At 39.1% G+C, this 22,279-nt stretch overlaps 1 protein-coding gene across 1 annotated transcript in view; it reads right to left on the reverse strand.

Moving 5' to 3' along the window:
* Positions 1 to 2,063: 2,063 nt before the first annotated feature.
* The window catches only part of OTOG (otogelin), a 104,376-nt gene continuing 84,160 nt past the window's right edge, over positions 2,064 to 22,279 (reverse strand). Inside the window, exons 44-56 of the mRNA XM_055814722.1 lie at positions 21,526 to 21,738; positions 20,675 to 20,779; positions 20,197 to 20,307; positions 18,885 to 18,986; positions 18,327 to 18,425; positions 16,476 to 16,516; positions 15,277 to 15,352; positions 14,156 to 14,334; positions 13,225 to 13,329; positions 12,668 to 12,787; positions 12,405 to 12,450; positions 6,810 to 6,889; positions 2,064 to 5,513 (exon numbers count right to left, since the gene is read on the reverse strand). Of these exons, the coding sequence (XP_055670697.1) occupies positions 5,313 to 5,513; positions 6,810 to 6,889; positions 12,405 to 12,450; positions 12,668 to 12,787; positions 13,225 to 13,329; positions 14,156 to 14,334; positions 15,277 to 15,352; positions 16,476 to 16,516; positions 18,327 to 18,425; positions 18,885 to 18,986; positions 20,197 to 20,307; positions 20,675 to 20,779; positions 21,526 to 21,738 (1,478 nt within the window). The 3' untranslated portion in view covers positions 2,064 to 5,312. The remainder of the gene's footprint in view (positions 5,514 to 6,809; positions 6,890 to 12,404; positions 12,451 to 12,667; positions 12,788 to 13,224; positions 13,330 to 14,155; positions 14,335 to 15,276; positions 15,353 to 16,475; positions 16,517 to 18,326; positions 18,426 to 18,884; positions 18,987 to 20,196; positions 20,308 to 20,674; positions 20,780 to 21,525; positions 21,739 to 22,279) is intronic.

A 22,279-nucleotide genomic window follows, 5' to 3' on the forward strand; every position in this document is an offset into this window, starting at 1 on the left:
CACGTCTACGTGTTTTTTAAATACCTCCAGGGATGGTGCTTCAACCACTTCCCTGGGCAACCTGTTCCAGTGCTTGACAACTCTTCCAGTGAAGAAATTTTTCCTAACAGGTAGTCTAAACCTTCTCTGGCATTCACCCTGCATAACTTCGCAACATCCTTGTAGTCCTCCAGAGTTGCCTGCTCCTTCTTCCAACAGTCATATACTCTCCTTTTTCCCCCCCAAGTTCCAGCCAAAGCTCCGTTCAGTCAGGCCAGACTTCTTCTCTACCAGCTCGTGTTTTGGCACATGGGGATGGCCTGTTCCTGCGCCTTTAGGACTTCTTGAAGAATGCCCAGCCTTTTTAGACACCTTTGCCCTTCAGGACTGCTTCCCAAGGGACTCTGTCAACCAGGCTTTTAAACAAGCCAAGGCTGGCCCCCTGGAAGTCCAAAGTAGTGATTCTACTGACCACCCTCCTCACTGTTCTGAGAATTGAAAACTCCATGATCACTATGCCTAAGATGTCCTCCAACCACCAGTCCTTCCCTGTTTGTAAACAACAGGTCCAGCAAGGCAACTCCCCTGGTTGGCTCACTGACCAGCTGTGTCCAGAAGTTATTTTACACACACTCCAGGAACCTCCCAAGTGGTTTCCTCTCCACTGACTTGTATTTCCAGGGAACATCCAGCAGGCTGAAGTCCCCACGGGAGCAAGGGCAAATACATGCAAACACATGAGGGGAACATGGCCCTCAAAGGTGGAGTAAAGTTTTGAAACTTGAGAAGAAATGTAACAGGCCTCAGTTTCAAGAGAGCCAGGGTTTCAAACCACAGCATTTTCATTCACTTAAACGAGTTATTTACTGTGATGTTAGAGATCAAGAAGAAAACTATTCCTGCCCACTTTACCATAGACCTATTTTCTGGCGCCCCTCTCCCCACTACTCAGTCTCTCATCTTCTGAAGAGGATTTTTCAAATTTGGTTTCTTTTATTGAGGATAAACGACTTCAGAACACACTCAGCCCTACAGAGCAGCAGCCATCAAACATCTGCCAGAAAACCAACAGCATTTGTTTGTTTGGAGGAATCACCTGAGCACCATTTTTTAATTTGATTTAAATTAATCAGCCTCTAGAAGTCCATTTCTGCAGATAGCCTTGAAGCCACAAAAGACAGGAAAATAAAGAGAACATTAATAGCTGTACTTTCCCCTAGCCCCCACCCCAGTTCCACATTCACAGGGGTGAGGTGGGCCAGCCAGGACCCCCCTCCCAGCAGGGCCTGAGGAGCTAACTCAACAAGGTTGCACAAACACAAAGGTTTTAAGACCACCAGCATTTTTATTTCTTTCTTTACTTCTTTCACCACTTGGAAGTCAGCTTTTACAGGCTACAAGATAACCTTTTCAAACCTTTCTCATAACCACACCGAGATAGGCATGAGGGAAAGATTAAACACCTCTGCCAGAGCCCCCGAGGCCACACACTTCCCACCCCTCATTTTAAAGCCCGCACGCCCTGTTCGAACCGGCCATTCCTCTCTTCTAAAGTAAAGCTGAGGAAAACTGCACTCACCACATGCTCGTAGTGCCTCCTCCATACTGCTTTTTATGCCCAGTGCCTCCGCTGCCTCACAGGAACAGGCTCCAGGTGATGCCCACCGGTTTGTCAGAGAGAGGGAGGGGCAGCCTCCTCTCAGGTCCGCAGCCCCCCTGAGGGGCGGCCTCTCCTAAAACGCTGCAGCCCCCTGAGGGGAGACCTCTCCTCAGGCCCCGAAGCCCCCCTCCAGCCCTACAGCCCCCCGAGGGGCGGCCTCCCCTCAGGCCCTGCAGCCCCCCGAGGGGCAGCCTCTCCTCAGGCCCCGCAGCCCCTTGAGGGACGGCAGGCGCGGCGCAGCTGCCCCTCCCGCGCAGCCCCCTCCCTGTGAGGAAGCAAGGCCTCCACACCTGAGGGGGCTCCACAAAACACTCCCCGGTATCTGGTAGACAGGATGCTTTTTTGTTCTCTTCGGCCACTAAAACCAGGTTTTTTTGTTGTTTTTCTTTCAGGTCCCTAGGAAATACTGTTCTACAAAGTACTACAAGAAATGTTGATCGAACTCTGTGAAGGATCCAGTCGCGATTTTGGTCAGAACTATGTGGTGCTGCTGCAACAGAGCAGCCCCAGCAGTGGAGCCGGGCCTGGCAGCAGCGGTTGTAGTTTCCCACCAGCAACTTGTTTGATGTGCTGAATGCAGGATGTAACTTTTGCCACAATAAGAACTTGCATAAAGGCTCCAGTATTTCATCAGCTCCAAGTGCATATACACCTTTACGGGTAACAGACACAAAGTTGTGATGGTAAAATGCATGTAATTCTAAAAAGCGTGGATTCAGTGTTGAATACCCTTCACCTTACACCAATCCAATCAAGCAAAAGACAACTTGGTAAAAAGAAAATAAAGTTGTTTTAGGACTCCGATGTTGTCGCAGTCCAAGTGCCCCTGAGTGTAGGGTCTCGGGCAGCCAGAGCTCACTGGGGTCCCTCCGGCCTCCAAAGACAGGGGCATACAAGTAAAGCAAAATCTTTTTCCAGCTGAGCTGCTTTGTGCAAACACAGCAAAAGGTAAATACACGTAAGGGCCCACACATTGCTTTGAACTAACCACAAACAGACATGCTAAGCATCCGTGAAGGAATTTGACACAGAGGCAGGGATAAAAGTAGCTTCTCCTGCCAAGCCGTAAGCAGTCTGGATCTTTCACTTTGTCCCAGCGTAAGCTTAATGTTTACAGGATCAGAAGTAGGGACTTAACAAGACATTTATTATTTTACTCCTGAAGTAGAAGCCACAGCAGTGTGTGATTACAGTTACTGGGTATGCTACAGTCTGCTTTCTACTGAAAGTATTTTTATATTAATATAGTATATTATATTTCACTGCCAGTATTAAGTTTGCTTTTCAACCACGAGCTGGAAGTTTGGATCTAGAATGTTCTTCAGAATAACTGCCTTGTGCTGCTGGAAGCAATGAGTGCTTTGCTGTTAGCTCAAGCAGTAAGAGGAGCATGTCACAGCCGAGGGAAGCAGGGCGGCTGGCCTAATTCCTGCTTTAATTTTGTCCCTCACGTTGGTGGTTGGCACTTCACAGCAGGCATCATCTTGCTCAAGAGCATAAGAAACAGCTCTTGTTATTAATTCCAACCCTCCAGGATGGCATCTGCCAGTCAGTACTAAGGGAGGCTGAACTTCACGTTTACAAATGCCAAAGCTTGAATTTTAGGCACTTGGGTTCAAGGATTTAGCTCTGCTCAACATCTTGTAAACAGCACTTTTTCTCTGCTCCTCAATCCATGGTTTTCCAAAGGATAAAATCCTTCCAAACTCAGTCCTTTCTTACTACTCAGAGGATGGCTTTGAACAAGGAACATGTCTTACTATAAGAGTAGGGACTACATAGTACACTTCGATCTTAATGACTTACCTGGCCCTAAGTACAAAGGGATAATCATTACTACACAACTATATTATAACAAAATGCCTACACTTACTCAAAACACTGTTTTGAGTAAATCATTGCAGTCAATCCTGAAGGACATTTTAGAAAAAGCTGCAGAAATTTATCCTTCTTTTTCTCCCTGTTTTTCCAGAACAAACAGCCTGACAGTGTCAAAAATGTGCTGTTATACTTTGATGAGCAACAGTTTCCCAATTTTTGTTTTAAATAAAGCGATGTAGTTGAATTTTACATTTCTGAGGATGAAAGTGAACTTTGATGGAATCAGAAAAAGATGTCGATTTTCAAAAATCCATACGCAGATCTTCCTTAATGTAGTATTAGATCATTAGTACTAGTGATAACAGCAAGTCCAAAAATTAACAAAAGGCACTGCTGAAAAAGAAATCGGTAAATACAGTGTTAAATCACATGAAGGTAAGCTGCTGTAACAACGATAGCAAAATTAATTGTAACAAAATAAGACTTCCTGTTGTTTATTAGATATTGTAAGAATGAAATGTACAGTATACAAAATTAATATTAAAAAGTTCACGATTGATTTTAACAACATATTTTTCTCGGGATCAACTGCAGACAAGCAGCTTTTTAAGAAGTTATGCTGAGATCTATTTTCTATTACAGGATCTCAAGTGTATCGCTATGTGCTATCTACATCTTTAATCTACAAATGAAAGCTACTAAATTTTTGATGAATCGTGGTGGCATTTGTTGGAAAAGAATAGTACAGCAACATTAGCTTAGAGGAGAAAAAAATTAGTTCATTACAACAAAATGTTAATTGTTCAAGTTCATAAGCAAAATTGCTTTTGAAATTTCAAACCTTACAATTGTACATTTTCAATATCAAACACCTGCCGGAAGAGGTTACATTCTACTATACTGGTGACAAAGATTTTCAGCTTTTTCTTTTAGACGGATACATAATCCTGGTTTTCTTGTTGCTAATGAATTTGCACATCTTTAGTGTTAAACAAAGTTCATTCTCCTAAAGAAACAGTTTAAGTACAGTGCATTTCATAAGCAGAATGTTTTCATTTAAGGTGTATCTATATAAAGGAATATAAAATGGTTTTCGTTTGTTAAATCTCTGTATTTTCAGTTTACATCACATTGTTTAGCAGATAGATAAACTACTAATGACTAATCTAGACAGCCTAAAAACAGTCTATTTGTTCCATACATTAAATGTTTGCCATAATGCTTTTCACTACAATATAAAATACATGAGAAAAATTGAAATTATTACCAGGGAATATTACATACAGTTATCTGTATTGGCAAAGCTTCCCTGATTAAAAAAAAAAAAAAAAAGAAATATATTTAATGTAATTTCTCATACGTGCTCTACTTTGCAATAGGAATATGATTTAAACTGAAAATTCTTCTCATCTTGTCCAAACAATTTTTCTTAATAGACACTGAATGTATTTGCCCAATTGAAATGCTTTCAAAATAGTGAACTGCTGTCAATGATTTTTCAACAGGAATGGGTGCCTGAGCACCCATATTTTGCCAGAGCAAAATAGTGTTCTTTCTCTTGAGGTGTTGCTAATGTGAATCACATTTTAAGTTGGCACATATCATAAGAACTATTAAAACAAGCCCTGTGAATGAACATGAAGACAAATCACAATACAAATGATGCAAAGCCATTTTAGAAGAGTCCAAAAATATTTTTACTCTTTTTTCTTTTAGCATTAAACCGGTAAAATTCAGTGGATTGGATGTTGTAGATTACCAGTCAATAAAGTATTCAAATTAGCTTATGCTGAGAACAGCTGGGCTTGCTGTTTTCTTTCCTTGTATGCTTTTTTTGTTTGTTTTTGTTTTTTTAAGACCATTGGCAAGAACAATCTGTAGGCTCCTGGATTGAATAGCTGACCCAGGTTGAATTACTGGTGCAATACAATTGCACAGTTCGTTTCTGCAGACCAAGTTCCCTACAGCATTTGCAGAATCTGGCATATGTGTTGATGTTGTAGTTGTAAATGCTTGCAGATGGGCACTTTCCATCACACGAAACAATGTTCACCTGGTAACAAACATGAAGCACAATCAGTAAATTGAAGCAGCTGGTAAATAAAGTTAGTTCTCAAGAAAGTCCAAAGACACTAGGCAACCAAATCCAATGGCAAAGCAATGAAAAAATTTGCAGGTATTGTCCCTAGCCCCTTATGAAATCCCACTATGCCCGAGCAATAAACTGAAGTATGCTGCCCAAATAGGTCTCAATTTTTATTTTACTGAGATTAATGATGAATTTCCTGTCAATTTTCAGTAACAAGATATTTGGGCTATTAACAGACACAAAGGAACAATTTCAGTTTTGAATTTTAACATATGCATAACAACCTTGGCTTGCACATAGCACTAAATGTTCTGTCCACAACTCTCTACAGTATTAATTTCAGTGATACACTGATGCAGGGTTGCTATACTGGTATCAGTAAGGAGAAATATAAAGAATCAATCCTTTGGAAAGCCAAGGGGAATTATTACTAATGACACCAAAACTGTAATACATACTGTAACAGAAACAGCCATATAAACTGACAATTTCTTCAAGTTTAATAGTCAGGATTTGCATTTGTGTTCAACGAGACACTGAGACTAAATTTCCTGGCTGCGTAACAGTTTACTCCACAGAATATACTCTGAGAGTCATTTTAGAGGTTACAGCTGTTTCCCTATAGTTTTTTATTACAGCTTTTCCAGACGCTTTCACACATCTCACATGAGATGTCTGTCTGCACCCTTGCTGAGGCTCACACTGCCTTACCACACCGCAGGACACCATTGGTGTCCTCCTACAGTAAATCCTTCAGTAGACACACAGAGAGTGCCTCATTCTTCCTACACATTTCACAGTATGCTGATGCTGCTGTCTAGAAAAACCACTTCAGGACCCAAGATTCCTTTCTTCATGAAGTTGGCATTTAAATACTCTCCCTAGACAGATGGAAAACTAACACTTCTGCAGTTGTTTTAACTGTAGTATATCACTGGCGAGATTCAGTTATGTCAAAATTAATTTGCATATCATAATTGCATTATAGAGTGAACCAAGACCTTGGATTTGCACTAAATCAGCATGTGCCTAAATGCATACAGAAGCAGGAGTTGCATCCCTCTTTTTCTTATTATTTGAAACGATGATTGCCGAGAACGTAGGGAAACATTAAAACATTGCTATGAAACACACAATCCTCTGTCTTGGTGAGAGAGAGATGCAGACAATAGCCTTGTAAAATTTGTGTTCTCTTTCTTCCTTCTTTTTATTTCTCATAATTTTTCCCTTCTATTAAAAGAAATTGTGATATTTACTTACTGGTGTGTTACTCCTGCAGTCATTCTTGCGGATAGTCATCCTAACAGTCACCTTTTTACAGAATTTTCCATCTTCCTTACCTGAAAAATGGGCATTGATTGAAAAATATTAGCTCAAAATTCTAAACGCTTCAGAAAAAAGAACATTCCTGAACATTTTATGGGGTCAAGAGACAAAAAGAAGAAAATCCCCAATATGTCATTGCATACACAAAACTTTGGCAAAGTGACATCAGCTATGCATTGTGCTGCTTTTAAAACTATTCTATTTCATGCATTAAAGCATCTGTCTCCTTATGTCTTCAATAACAGTTATAGAAGGTTCATTCTTTACTCAGAAGCCTTTTAAGGGTAAGTGAACTGTCTTTCAAAAAATTCTGTAAAACTGATCATCTGTTCCTGTGAGAAGGCTTGTTATAACCACATTAAATGGATTTTCTATGAAATAACTAACAAACTTTAATAGCAGCATTTGCATTCCAGTGGTGTAAGCAATGTTTAAAATTAACACTTAACAGCAGAATCTAACGAAGAATAAAGCTTTAGTGGGCTTTAGATTTCTGTATCTTTTTATTAAATAAGAAAAAGAACACCAGTTAACAAATTAAATTTTTTATTTACATTTTTTTTAGTGTTATTTCCACAATTTTTCTCACAGAAGTACGTACAAAGTATAAAGGTGAAATAAAAAAAGATAAAGAGAAATCATGAAATGAAATGAGGAGTTAAACAATTTAAGAAAGGAATTCTGATAATTTGAAGAAAAGCAAAGTTGTTCAGTATAAAGTTGAGTTGTTAGAGATCAGAAAGCACGGTATCTTCTTACGATGATCTTCTCTATGCTGAAGAAACCACATCACATTGCAGATCTGTAAGAGAAATGAACAGTCTATTCCATTATAACAGCTTCCACAGTTGCACAGCAGATTTTACACACCATGATGCAGTCCCACATGACTCTCCACTTACAGGGCTGCCTTTTCTTTCAGGCAAGAAATCCAAAGATGTTGGCAAAAGATGAATACTGTTAGCTCCAGAAAGACAAGGGCAATGAAAGACTCATTGGTTTGACTATACCTAATACTGCACTGCGACAGAGGTTTATTACATCTTTATGTGCAATGTCCAGTTCCCTGCTTTAATCACTGTCAAATCAGGTAATACTGCCTCTCAAACAGAAACATTTTTTATGTCGTTTTATGGGTGTTTTTTAAACATATAAGCCTGCTACTGTTTCTAGACATAGCAGAGGTGTCTAGAATATGAAAGAAAGGACAGCAACGAATCTTCTTAGAAGCAAATAAAAATCTACAATCGCAGATTACTTGCTACTTCTTGACTACCACTGAATTATATTTGCTTAGGGAAAAAGTTAATTGAGAAATGAAGAAAAATAAATTGTTTTTGAAAATAAGAAACTCACCATTTCATGTTTCTCACAGTCCTATTCATGTCCTTTCTTCTTTTACACTATACATGGTGTGTAGGATGGAGAATTCAGTACAGCTGTGGCTATGACTTCATCCAGGCTACAGTGAAAGTACATCACATCTCATAAAGAAATAAGTATATAATGTATTTCCATGCATGTTCTTTAATGTCCACTGCCTTTTAATGAGTTCTGCAACATAATATACTTTTCCATGAACAACCTTATAAAGCATGCCAGCATCTTGCATGTGTCATATTATAATGAGATTCTTTTTCACAGTCTGCGTTGCTGAAAATCCTTGCTTGGTTTTTGGGTTGACTCATAACACCGTTCATTTAAAGTGGTGTCGATATGAGAGTAATACAGATTTAAGTGTAGTACTCCTAGAGTCATGAGTGTAATAAAGAATGCGTCACTCAGTGTTGTACAAAATTATAGTCAACATCATTTGTCTTACAGAAATAGAGGTGTTTTCACAAAATAAATGCCAAAACAACTGCATTCATACCAAGTTACAATTAAAAAAAAAAAACCACAAACGTGCTCTATTGAAAAGAACAAAGACAGAGTAAACACAGGCTTGCTATTTTCAGTATACTGTCCTAACTATGGGTGGGAAAGAAATGACCTCTTTCTATTGTACATGGCACCAGAAGCAAAACTGTACAATACACCATCTGTGAAAGCATGGCTTACATAATAAGCATTAACACGCAAAGTCATTAGTCTCTATGTTCTACAGCACTGTAAACATAATGAAATTAGCTTATGTTTTTAAACGCAGCAATTTTACGCATGCAGCAAGCTAAAGACTATGCAAGTGCTTACTACCAACAGTACATTGTTGGCTAACAACAATGCACCGCCCACACAATGCAAAATGAAAAACGAAACAAAACCAAGACGTGAGGCACTCTGAACCGTAAGCAGTTACACTACACTGCAGCTTTTGGCGTAACTGGGTAACATGAGGCCTGATGCTCCTATCAGGGAGTACATTGTTGGAAATCAACAATGATGCTGTTTGGGTTGGTCCTACTTATTTCCAGGAAAATGTACCTGTGTTACAGCTAGCATAGGCTGTAGGAGTGACTGGGCTAACAGGGAATGGGAGGAGCACTGACACTGAAGAACCTGGTAAGAATATTACATTACATATTGAACAGAGTACATGTTACAGAGGATTTCCTATCTGTATGATACATATCTGAGTTAGTAATTTTTGGCATATTTGAGAAAAGAAATCCAATTTCAAACATCCATATATTACAGGATCACAGAATAGCTGAGACCGGAAGGGACCTCTGGAGGTCATCTGGTCCTACCCTGCCTGCTCAAGCAAGCATCACTGTGCCAGCAGCTCAGGATTGTGTCCAGGCATTACTTGCATTGCTAGGCCTAATGTCAAACCCAGGAAAAATCTGATCTACATGGGTAGAACTAAGACTATCTTGTACCCTAAATTTAAGTTGTCCTTTGGGGCTACAAGAAAGAAATAGTATAATTTCCTCTGAGCAGTTTTTGTAAAAACCCTCTAGGTTTTGATGGAATACCTGGGACTTAATTTTCAAATACTAATCAAGACTGAAAGCAAAAGTCCCAGTGGTTGCTAATGGTAAAGTACTTCAAAAGAAAACAAAAGTCTGATAATCCTTCTCATAAAACATCTCACACAGTTACAATTGCCTAATAGGTCTCATGCCACATTTGTTCAGAGTCTGAATGAACTTCATGATTCACTATATTGTCTATAAACTGATGTGCAATCAAAACTGTACAAAGCTACTTGTAAATGCATCTCGAGTCACTGGATTTTTGAAGGGTTCAATTTCACTTTGTAATGCATGCCCCAGATTAGTAAATTACTTTGTCTTAATTATTTAGGAGTGTGGTTATGATCTTTTTCTCTCAGTATAGTAGCACGATCTTCTGCCTTGCTGAAAAGCAGCATAATGGATTTTTAATGGTCTTAATAAATTGTTTGCTTAGAAGCTGGCATATATGGCTGCTAAGGCATTGAAGGGTAATGTCAGATAATCAAAAACGAATCTCAGAGAGTCTATGGAAAATCAGCTACAGAACTAGGACAAGTGCTTGAAACACAGGTCCATGAGAGTGAAAAAATATGAGGAGATATTACTATTCCCTTACAGTGATGCCCAGCAGGAAAAAAACAGATAAATCTTCCACTGTTTCAATAAACTTGGTACTACAAAATGTAATACATGATGAGTAACACCTCCCAGCTGGTAACATACGCCCCACTGCAGGAACTGTACACGTGGTACCATATCTGGTAGTCATGACTGTTCAGTTCCCATCCCACCCAGCAGGAAATACGTGCACTTTTCTCCAGTTCTCTCCCACACCTAAAGACATCTCCTGCTGTCTTTAGCTTTTATCATAGAATCATTTAGGTCAGAAAAGCCCTTTAAGATCATCAAGTCCAACCATTAACCAGGACTGCCAAATCCACCACTAAACCATGTCCCTAAGCACCGTATCTACATGTTTTTTAAACACTTCATTTTTAAAGATAATATGATACTGCCCAGTAGAAAATCTCCTTTACAATTCTTATAACATTGTTAGCTTCAAGTATTTGAGCTTAAATTCTTCAGGTTAGGTGTGTCTGCCTCAGGATAAGTTCTTCATGAAGTCAGCCGAAATATTTCAGCTATGTACCAGTGTGTTAAGAAAAAATGTACTTAGGTCTTGATTTCTATTAAAAATTAGAATATTTGGAACCTATTCCGTAGAGATTTCCACCCCACCCTGAGAACCTTTATTAGCTCTTATAGATGTCAAAACCTATCTTGGTAATGAAATAAGGGTATTTCTTTTTTAACTTAAGTTCTTTTAAAAGATCACAGAATCACAGACTGATCAGGGTTGGAAGGGACCTCTGGAGATCATCTACCAGGGGTCCTCAAACTACGGCCTGCAGGCTGGATACAGCCCCCCAGGGTCCTCAATCCGGCCCCTGGTATTTACAGAACCCCCCAGCTCCCCCCCCTGCACTGGGGGTTGGGGGGTGGGGGTGGGGAGCGGAAACAAGCAGCCACAGATGACTGCCTGCCACTTCATCCATGCGCCGGCCCCCTGCTTAAAAAGTTTGAGGACCCCTGAGCTAGTCCAATCCCCTGCTAAGGCAGATCACCTAGGGCAGGCTGCACAGAGTCACGTCCAGGCAGGTGTTTAATGTCTTTGAGAAGGAGACCCCACAGCCTCTCTGGGCAGCCCGTTCCAGTGCTCTGTCACCCTCAAGGTAAAGGAGTTCTGCCTCATATTCAGATGGGAGTTCCTGTGTTGCAGGCTGTGCCCGTTGCCCCTTGTCCTGTCACTGGGCACCGCTGCGAAGAGCCTGGCCCGTCCTGTCGGCACTCGCCCTGGAGAGATGTGTGTGCATCGATGAGATCCCCTCTCAGCCTTCCCTTCCCCAGGCTGGGCAGGCCCAGCCCTCCCAGCGTGTCCCCATACGGGAGATGCTCCATGCCCTCATCACCTCTGCAGCCTCTGCCAGCCCCTCTCCAGCAGCTCCCTGTCCCTCTGGAACTGGGGAGCCCAGCACTGGGCACAGCACCCCAGATGTCGCCTCACCAGGGCAGAGCAGAGGCGGGGGGAATCACCTCCCTTGACCTGCTGGCCATGCTTCTCCTCATGCACCCCAGGGTCCCACTGGCCCCTTGGCCAATATTGCCTGAAAGCTTCTGAACTATGTCTATTAATGGAACCTAAGACTATATTACAATCAGTTAATTATTTACAGCACTAACTTCCAAACTCCATTTTTACCAAATATGAAGACATAAATGTTGATGAAGCATGTTTTAAGGTGCCTTCCAAACACAATACCTTTTATACTCCTAAATGCAGTAACCGATATTTTACGGAGTTTTACATGAGAACTACAAAATACTCAAGATAATTTAAGTGATTTGGCCAGCCACAATCACTATCAGGGGAGTAAACCCTTCAATGTAAACTACTTTCTTCTGATTTAACTCCACTAGTTTCACTGGTATTCACATGATTAAAACTGGGAAAAGCATGGCCTTTGAAATCAGTGAATCAAGCCTTCATGCAGGGAAGAATCAACCTTATTTCTAAGGTAACAACAAATCAAACAGACTTGTGAGGCAGGAAGTATCATTAATCACTTACATGTTTTGCAGCATCCTTCTAAGAATGGCACAACATAGCCTCCAACCTGACCAAGAGAGAAATAAAGAGGAAAAAAACCTGATTTTTTTCAAGCATTCACTTCCATATGTCTGCACTATTAGAAATATCTGGGCAAAAAATGCAGGCACTGCAAGAATTTATAATTTCTGCCTTCTTGAGGTAAAAACGTTTTTTGTCTTTGTTAATCTTTTCATGCAAACATAAATCATAGCTGGAATGTAAACAATGTATTGAACACTGACCTTCACACATTCAGTTTCATTAAAGGGTGGGCAGCCAACTGAGGAGGAAACCAGAAGTGGTCCTATCGCTGTGTTAGTGCATTCATATCTGATGCAGTTTGAAATCCAAACAGCGCCAGGCTGTTAAAAGTTGTAAAACAAACTTTACACAGCAAGTCAGCAAAAACAGTATTATAAGTATTTATAATACAATTCAATTGAATGTGATCTTGTCTGACTTAAAAGTAATACCTATAGCAAAATATAATTTAGATGCATGTTTAAGTTCTGGTTCAGTACAAAACTCAGAAGTCCACTAAATATATAATGTTAAGCAGTTTATAAAATAGTAAAGTTGACTATAATTCTCTGATATATCAAAATCCCTTAATCTTTGTAGACAGCTACATGATTGACTCTCCAAGAAATTAATGCTTTGTGCATGCAAAAACTATTTCTAGTATTTGGCCAAATAAAGCTGCTCTTTGCACATTTTTTATGGCAATGTGTATACAATATTTCATAATTTTTTGTTTACTTCTACGTATTTTGAAGGAGTAAGACATGTATAAACTTACCTTAAAATTGGAAACTGTACCATTGCTGAAAGTGTGGAGGCAAGACAAGTTCTTACAGCTACCACAGCAAGTTGTTAAATCTTTTGGAGGCTGATAGACTTGGTTCTGCCAAAATCAAATACATAATTCCATGACTGAGACCATCTTGCAGCTCAACACTTTACTATTATAATTGGCAATTTTTTTTCAGTTATCTGATTTTAGGAATGTTTTTTAAATAACTTCCAAAACTGCATAACTTACATTTGTAAACACTGTACATTTATGAAGCTTTTATAAAATGTATTTGATCTTAATTGAATTAAATGGGGAGAACTTACAACTCTGAGAGAATCAACTGGTATTTCTACTACTTTCAAATGTAAGTCTGACAGCTTACTTCAAAAAACATTGAAATTTTGAGTTTTTACACAGTAGACATCAAGTAAGTACATAATTAGGAAAAGTAATCTATATAATATTCCCACGGTAACATATCTTTGTAAACAGACATGGTAACGTATACTTTGTAAACAGACAAGGTATCATTTGCTTATTTTATAAAGCTGTTTTCACTAAATTTAGAATTCTTCTTCTATTTATAGTTAATCTCTTCCCAATTCTTATTAATATGATGTCTGCCAGGAATTTGTACCAGTTTGTGCATAACGCAGCTGAAGTTATACAGGGATGCCAGATGGCAGCACGTTATTAGTCCAAGGTGGCAGTATACTATAAACATGAATTTGTATAAGATTTACATGCGGGAGAAAACAGGAAAGGGAGTGAGACTACTTTTATAAACTTCTATCAGAAGTACGGTAGCATATCATTAGAGGGACGTCTCAAGTTACGTCTTACTCTTATGACTGTAATCTACTCAACAAAACCCAAAAAATGCAACTAAGACCACCAGTCACAATATACATGGCTAAAAATCTGAATTTCTTACAGCTTGACACTTCACAGCACAGTCTATTAAAGACGTGTTTATTTGGTAGTATTTAGTGGAGGGATCAATCACATTTGTACAATAAGAAGTACGGCAAATGCCATCTGCACTGTGTTCCATGATTGTCTGTCCAGGAAGCAGCACACCTCTCTCTTGAGTCAGGCAAACTTTGTCTCTCACTACAAGAAAACACAAAAATAAACAGCATGCTCAGGACAATCAGGTTGGTATCAAAACTGTTAAAAAAATGTTTCAAACAGTAAAACAGGAATCGAAAATGCTACTTTATTTCTTTAAGAATTACAGGTCAGGTTTTTAAATATGAACTGCTAATAGTAGTCTAATGCTTCACCACAATTGCCAGGTTTTTTTTTCAAATATAACCGTGCATGAAATCTAAATAAATATATAATATTCTATTAGCTGCACCACCAAAATGACAGTGGTGGCTTACTCAACTGCTTTCTTTTGTAAGTCTACTTCAGAATGAGAAATGTACCTGTATTTCTCCCCACTAATTACTGAGGGCACAGAGGATAATTAGCTCAGAAGTATACATCTTTGCTGTAGAAATCTAGGTGAGGACAATCCCAACTCTGTGGCCAATGGCATACCCCACAGGAATAATTTTTTCCTGAGTTTTCCAAGACACTACTGGGCACGCTTTAAGATGAATTCTCATGGTGCTGAATGCTCCCCTTGATTTTGTAAAGCACATACTCATGTCTACTGGCTGCTGAGTAGTCCCATAATGGATTAACCAGGACTGTTCTTTATGTGGACATTGAGTGTGTGTTTTAGTTTCTTGCTGGAATCCTTACTCCAGCTCAGCAAAATGCGGGCTGTTTAGTCAACACCACCCAACTTTCCCAACACTCAGCTATTTCCCTGCACAAACCTCCCGCTAGAGGAACTAACAGAATACAAGGACAGGCCATAATCAACCAAATATTTAGTGAGGGGTCCTATTTTCTTGCCTTCTCTTACACTACTTGTGAATTACGTCAGTCAGTTCTTTCTTCCTCATTACCATTTTCAAACTGAACATCTGATCTATAATTTCTAATTTACCTTAGCACTTGAAACGGTATTTCTTTGAATTAAATTCTTTTCTGACTTACCACATTTGTACTTAACACAGTTACAGATATTTTCTGTACTGTTCTGAAACTGTTCATCTATCTGAAGTTTCTGCCCCTAAGTGTATAAAAGCAGAAAAAAAAAAGAAGTGAAATGACAGTGTTTTCTTATCTATATGATCTTTTTCTTTTAAACACCTTTCCTTCAGGATTTGAGTAACAGCATCTCTTCCCCCTAGAAACTTATTTTGAATCCACTTTCATCACCCACAGGGATATTTAATTTAGTAACGATAACCAAATGCAATTTTTTTTTTACACTTAAAAAACAGGAATGACTTAGGACAGAAAAGACTAAGGCAGGCCAATAATGAAATGCAATGCCTTGCCTTCGTACAGAAACCTCCACGCAGTGTGGAGTCCATTCTTTCGTGGAATAACTTAATAGATATAAATAGTATTACAATAGCACAGGTGTACTTTTAAATTTTGCCTTATATTGTCTATATGTATGGATATTAAGATTTTTCTCCCAGTTTCTAGTAAATTCTGATTCCTTATGCCCAAATACCTTCATCTATGAAATGAAAGTACTAACAACTACCTCGCAAAGCATTTTGAATTTCCTCTATAAAAAATGAGTACTATTTCCAGTTCCTTCCTAGGATTCCAAATTATAATTTTTTTATAATCCCACAGGAGTATTATTTTCTGGATAAAACAATGACAAGCAAGATCAAAGCATACCAAGTACTAACAGAGAACCTAACCCAGAAATGCTGATAAGCATTTTTGTAATGCAGAACAAGTCACAATGAAATACAGTTTAAAAGTTCTGTTTAGTCAGCAGTCTGAGTGCATGATATATGTTAATATATTCACTATAAAAAATAATATTAACAAAACAACGATGCTTTAAAGCATTTAGTTCTGAAACTTTAAAAAATAAATTTTATCCTCAGATGCATGAAAGCAGTTTCATGCTACAAATATTTCAGAGCATGATACAGTCATAAAAACCTCCAGAAATATAAATGTTGTGCAGCCATTTTATTCTGTGAGTTATTTAAACTTAACTGGCTTCTTAAAAATGGATAGATCTTCTTGTAAAACAATTTAAAAAAAAAAGAAAATGACATGGCGTTTCATATTTCACCAATAAAACTATTAGTAAGATTCTGATAAATAGATTTGTTAATAAATTAATAAAAGAATACTGACAAAGAAAATGAATTTCATACCAGTTCGCATTGAGGTTTGGGGATTGTTTCACACGCACATTCTAAAACAAAATACAATAACAGAAACAATAGTTTAGAAAGTTATATGCCATTTGCTTAAAACAGACCACCAAGTTCCAGATTTACAAGTCATCACTGAAGAACTTCTGCTGGTTTTTGAAATGTACCCATCTGGGGGGTCCAGAATTATGTTTCATTTCTATTCCATCCTGAAAACTAATACCAGCTTCTATGACCACCTTTACTTATCACAACAATTTACAGCTTTGTATCAAATGCAGTCCACCTGAACACGTTAAAAAAAAAAAAGCAGATGATTATTCAAGATGCTAGTCTCCTTGCAGTGATGACAATTATTATAATCAATATAAAGTATCAGAGAATGGTTTTTAAGATGTCAGAAAGAGATGTATGATATATGGCAAATTCCTGACCTGTGAACATAACCTTTTTTTTTTTTTTTAAAGCCATAAATAATTTACTAACTGTAGTGGGTTGACCCTGTCTGGATGCCAGGTGCCCACCAAAGCTGCTCTATCACTCTTCTCAGCTGAACAATGGAGAGAAAATGTAACACAAGGCTCGTGAGTCAAGATAAGGGCAGGGAGATCACTCACCCATTACCCTCATAGGCTAAACAGACTCGACTTGGGAAAATTAGTTTAATTTATTACCAATCAAATCAGAGTAGGATAACCAAATCTTCAACATGCATTTCTCCCCTCCCCTGCTCCCTTCTTCCCAGGCTGGGCTCAGCTCTGTTCCTAATTTTCTCTACTCCATCCCCGCCAGCAGCACAGGGAGACAGGGAATGGGGGTTACAGTCAGTCCATCACACGCTCTCTCTGCAGCATCTTCCTCCGCAGGGACAGTTCTCCACGAACTTATCCAATGTGAGTCCTTCCCACAGGCTGAGGTTCTTCACAAACTGCTCCACTGTGGGTCCTTCCCATAGGGTGCAGCCCCTCAGGCACAGCTCACTCCAGCGTGGGTCCCCACAGGGTCCCCAGCCCTGCCCACAGCCCTGCCCCAGCCCTGGCTCTTCTCCCCACAAGGCCCTGCCGGGAGCTGCTCCAGCACAGGCTGCCCACGGGGTCACAAACTCCTTTGGGCATCCCCCTGCCCTAGTGTGGGGTCCTCCACGGGCTTCGGGTGGGGATCTGCTCCACTGTGAACATCCATGGGCAGAGGGGGACAGCCTGCCTTGCCATGGGCTTCCCCACAGTCTGCCAGCGAACCTTTCCTCCGGCGCCTGGAGCTCCTCCTGCCTCCTGCACTGACCTGGAGGGCTGCAGGGATGTTGCTTTCACATAGTCTCACTCCTCTCTTCAGTTGCAGTTGCCCAATTGCAGAGCACTTTTCCCCCTTCTGAAATAAGCTGCCCCAGAGGTGCTACCACCATCACTGGTGGGGTTGGAGTGAGTCCCATCTTGAAGCCAGCTGGCATTGGCTCCATCAGACATCAGGGATGCTTCTAGCAGCTTCTCACAGAAGCCACTTCTGTAGCTGCCCCCTCCCCCCCGCCCCCCCCCCCAAAAAAAACCCAACAAAACAACAACAAACCTTGCTATACAAACTCAATACACTAACTCTTACAAAATTTTCAAGATGATAGGTCACTCAGTTTGGACAGGCAAATTCTACAGTATGCTATCACTCTTATGAAGCAAAACCCCCCAAAACAGACAGATAAAAAAATTTCTGTGCCATGAGATGACTTTTTGATACAATTTGTTCATGAGCAGATCACAATGGTATAACTGGCTGAAACCAGACTTTAACATAAAAGGCCAAAGCTGTTGTCAGTGTCTTATTGTCTAAGGCAACTAAAATGAAAATCAGTCATTTTACCACATATCCGAAAGGGACAGCACTTCTCCGGGCTCCATACCTCCACCAAAGACATGCCTAGCATACATTTGAATTCAGGACAACGATATATCTCACAAACTAAAATTAAAGAAAAGAAAGACCAATAAATACAAGGTTGTCACATTTTGACAAAGGGAAATATGAATCAAGATATAGTAAACTACTTATTTATAATAAATATATTTAGAAAACATCTTCTTTAAAAAGACTAATAATCAAAATTTAGTCACTATCCATCAGGTAATAGTAGCATGGAATATGACTACTCTAAGCAAATATTTAAAACAGTTTTAAAACTCCAGAACTTGGGGCCTGAAATTACTCATTTGTCTCCATGATACAGATATTCAGATAATGCTTTAGGGACATGAAGTTTTAAAAGTAAAGATTATTTGTTCAGAACTACAGATGATAACTTGCTTGTAAGCACAAGTGCAGCTGTATCTCTGATCCACCATTTTTTGGCACTGAACTTCCACACTACAAAATTTGACATGTTCTCTATTACTTAAAATACCAAAATCAAGTCAAACTTACTACACTGGTATGTAGGGCAACACCTTTCTGTAGTGTTGCCATCCACAATAAGAACTTCTCCTTCTTGACATTTGGGTATTTGATCAGAGCAAGCCCCGCATGCTGGAGAAAACAATTATTTAGATCTAAAACACAGGAAGAAATTTTACTGCTGCCTAAGAAACATGCCGATACATTTGTCAGATGCATATGAAAGAGAACAAAGATGTTCTGCACTCATTCTTTATAGTCCTTATACAAAAGGCTAATTCTCAGTGCAGCTTGCCTTTTCTTGTCCCCCTGATATAAAGAATGAATATATTGTGTATAGATCACAACAAACAGGATGTTCTCTCCCTTTCTCTTATGAAAAATTTTGCTAAATTTTCTCTCCTGCCAAGTCACCCTGTTGTTTTCAGGAATGCTCCTCTGCCCAAATTACGGGATATTTGATCCCCCATCAAGGGCATCATCTGTGATCCCAGTGGTATCCTCCCACCTGAACACATATGAAAACTACAATAGGTACTTTTCAATGTTTACAGTGCAAAGACTCATTTCAAAAAAGAGACAGAAGGATGCTGTGGGGACAGCAAGAAGAGTCAAACACAGCACGTCACTATCACATGATCCAAGTGATCCCCTGATTACTGTAAATAAAGAAGTGTAATTCAAATTTCCTATTAGCACTCAAATTTTTGCACATGGAAGCTAATCAAGACAACTACAGCCTTTGGTTCATAGATATCTATGTGCAAAAATAGAGTAGATTCAATTGGACCTCATTATCATGTTATTTTCATACAGAAAACACTTGTATGGTGAACATTGGAACTCCTATACTGATGCCAAAGTGCAATTTTTTTAGTGAATTAAGTCATTAAAGGCCAAACCCCAAAAGAACTGAACAAATTTGCATAATACTCTCATATGGGATATCTACCATTGAATAAGATGGGTCATAGCTGATATGATGGCATACAGGGAGCAAGAGCATACATAACTGCAGCCTTCTTTCAGATAAAATATTCATGCAGCTAGTCCATACACTGTACACGGACAGTCTCTCAAAGCCCCTCAACTCCCTCATCCATAGACTCTGCCACCACTCCTCTACACGACCCAAGAACACTACTCAGTTGCCCAAAGCTGTTTGGTGAGTCTTAGTGGTGGTTGTAATTTCTTTTGTTTTGTAAATTTAATGCCCATTTTTTTTAACCACTTTCAAGCTTTGCTATATTGGGAGAGCTAAAGAAAGTACAAGGAGCCTTAATTGGCAAGATAATAGTAGACATCATTGCATGTGCAAAAATAACCAGCCAGGATACTGTACCACATATATAGGAAATGCAGCAGGTACTCTCCACCCGAGCAGCAATTAGCGTTTGATCATCTCGACAGCTTGGCATCTGCTCCATTGGTTCACATTTTGCTGGATCACATTCTGAAAAAAGTACAACAGATGTATTTCTTTATATGATGTGCAGCATTCCTCCTCTGTTATGTTATATCCTTAAGAAATGGCAGTGCAGAGCAGAGAAATACTATGATGCTTCAGAAAAACTTTTAGTTGGTATTGCAAGAGAGCAGAGACATTCTTGCCTAACTGTTAAACACAAATCTCCATCACTCTGTCTGCTCACACTGAGGCACAGACCAACCCTGAGCTTTCAGATGAAACAGAATTTTGTAAATGGCCATACTAACAAGGGTGTCTACACTAACTTCCTTTTTGCTTCTAAGATGATCTATTTACTTTACAAAATGTCTTTTACAGGGTAAGCATTTTTACCTTTTCAAAAGAAACCTACCACAAACATAGCTGGGACAACAGGATTCTTCACTGTAGTAAGCGACCAGTTTTTCCAAGCCATTACACTCAGGAATTAGGGGTTCACAGAGGCTCCGATTACAAACTGTTACATAAAGGGAAAGAAAAAAAACCCTTCTAAGCTATGTTATGCATTTATAAGTTGAACAGAGCAGTGGTAAGCAGTATTTGCAGTTTGATACATCAAGTGTCCAAATAGCGACATGCATATGAAAACCACAACAAACTAGCAAAAAACACCTGAGGCAATATTCAGAAGTGTTTGGCATTTGCAACACTCCCCATGGAGGCAAAATTAAACTAGAGCTGAGTCCTTGTAACAATTAAAAAGAAATACAAAAAAATGCTGTGGAAAGTTCACTGGGTTATCAATGAAAACTACTTGCAAATTCTTTTCGAAGTTGGACTTTCTAAGCTAAATAAGGATTTTTTTAAAAAAAGCTTTTCTATCCTTTTTTTACTGCTCACTTTGTAAATTAGATAAACATCTGAACTTTTTTCTCATAATTAGTTAAATAATTTATTTGTATTTGGAAATTAACAATAAATCATTAGCCTGTACAGCTGAAAAACACAATTCACATCCAAATAAACACAGTTCTATTTCAGTCCTTACTACTCATGTCTCCTCCCTCTACCTCTCCCCCAAAACCTGCTAGATATTAAGCCAAATAGTACAAAGTTTCCAGTTTTCTACAAAATCTGTAAATTCAAAACAAAGTTATTTCCATTCACTTCAAAAATAAGGTGTGTAACAGGAAAAAAAAACACAGAGAAAAGTTATCTGCATATTCCTGGGGGCAGCATACGTAATCGTTACGGAATACTTACTACAGATCTTCTGGGGACAACATGTCTGATCACCAGGAACAAGCAAGGCCACTTCTGCAAATCGCTGACAGTCTAAATTGTGGATATCTGAACAGTTGTACTCCACTGGAATAATGGTCTCACTGTCAACACATGTTTGCATACAGCATCCACTCAAAGAAGTTTTCCAGATCTCACCTACTGCATGAGGTACTCCTGAGCTGTCTGTACAAGCTAGATCAAGACAACAGAAAAAGGAAGTAATTCCTTTTTACTTCAAATTTTGAACATTATTTTCTTCCATAGTGGGTGTGGAACTACAAAGTATAAAAATCCCAGAGTTTTAAAGGCATCACTTATTCCCATCACTCCACAAAAAACTGAAAAAGGCAGTCTGAGACTGAGTTTCTGTGGAAAGCAAAACACGCAATACCCTCCGGAGGATCAGGGCCTCCACTTTGTTTTGTGTCTCCACTGCAAAGCTAGTCCACTTAAAATCCCAATCCAGCCCTTTGTTTTTAAAGCAGTGATATGAAAAGTTGTTACTTTTGTATTTCATACATGGCAAAACTATTATTAATTTACACTGCTTTTTGAAATCAGCTTTATAATAAACTGTGTCTTTAAGGTTTGTGTTGTTAGTAGTAAGTACTGGTCCACAATTTGGTGTGCTCAGGCAGAACTGTAATGAAAATAAATATCAATGCTGTCAGAAAGAACATAGGATATATATATATATTATTGAAAACGTGTAAGTAACTGGCTGCGTACCTTT

The sequence above is a fragment of the Falco peregrinus genome, chromosome 9, assembly GCF_023634155.1.
Source record: "Falco peregrinus isolate bFalPer1 chromosome 9, bFalPer1.pri, whole genome shotgun sequence".
NCBI lineage: Eukaryota > Metazoa > Chordata > Aves > Falconiformes > Falconidae > Falco > Falco peregrinus.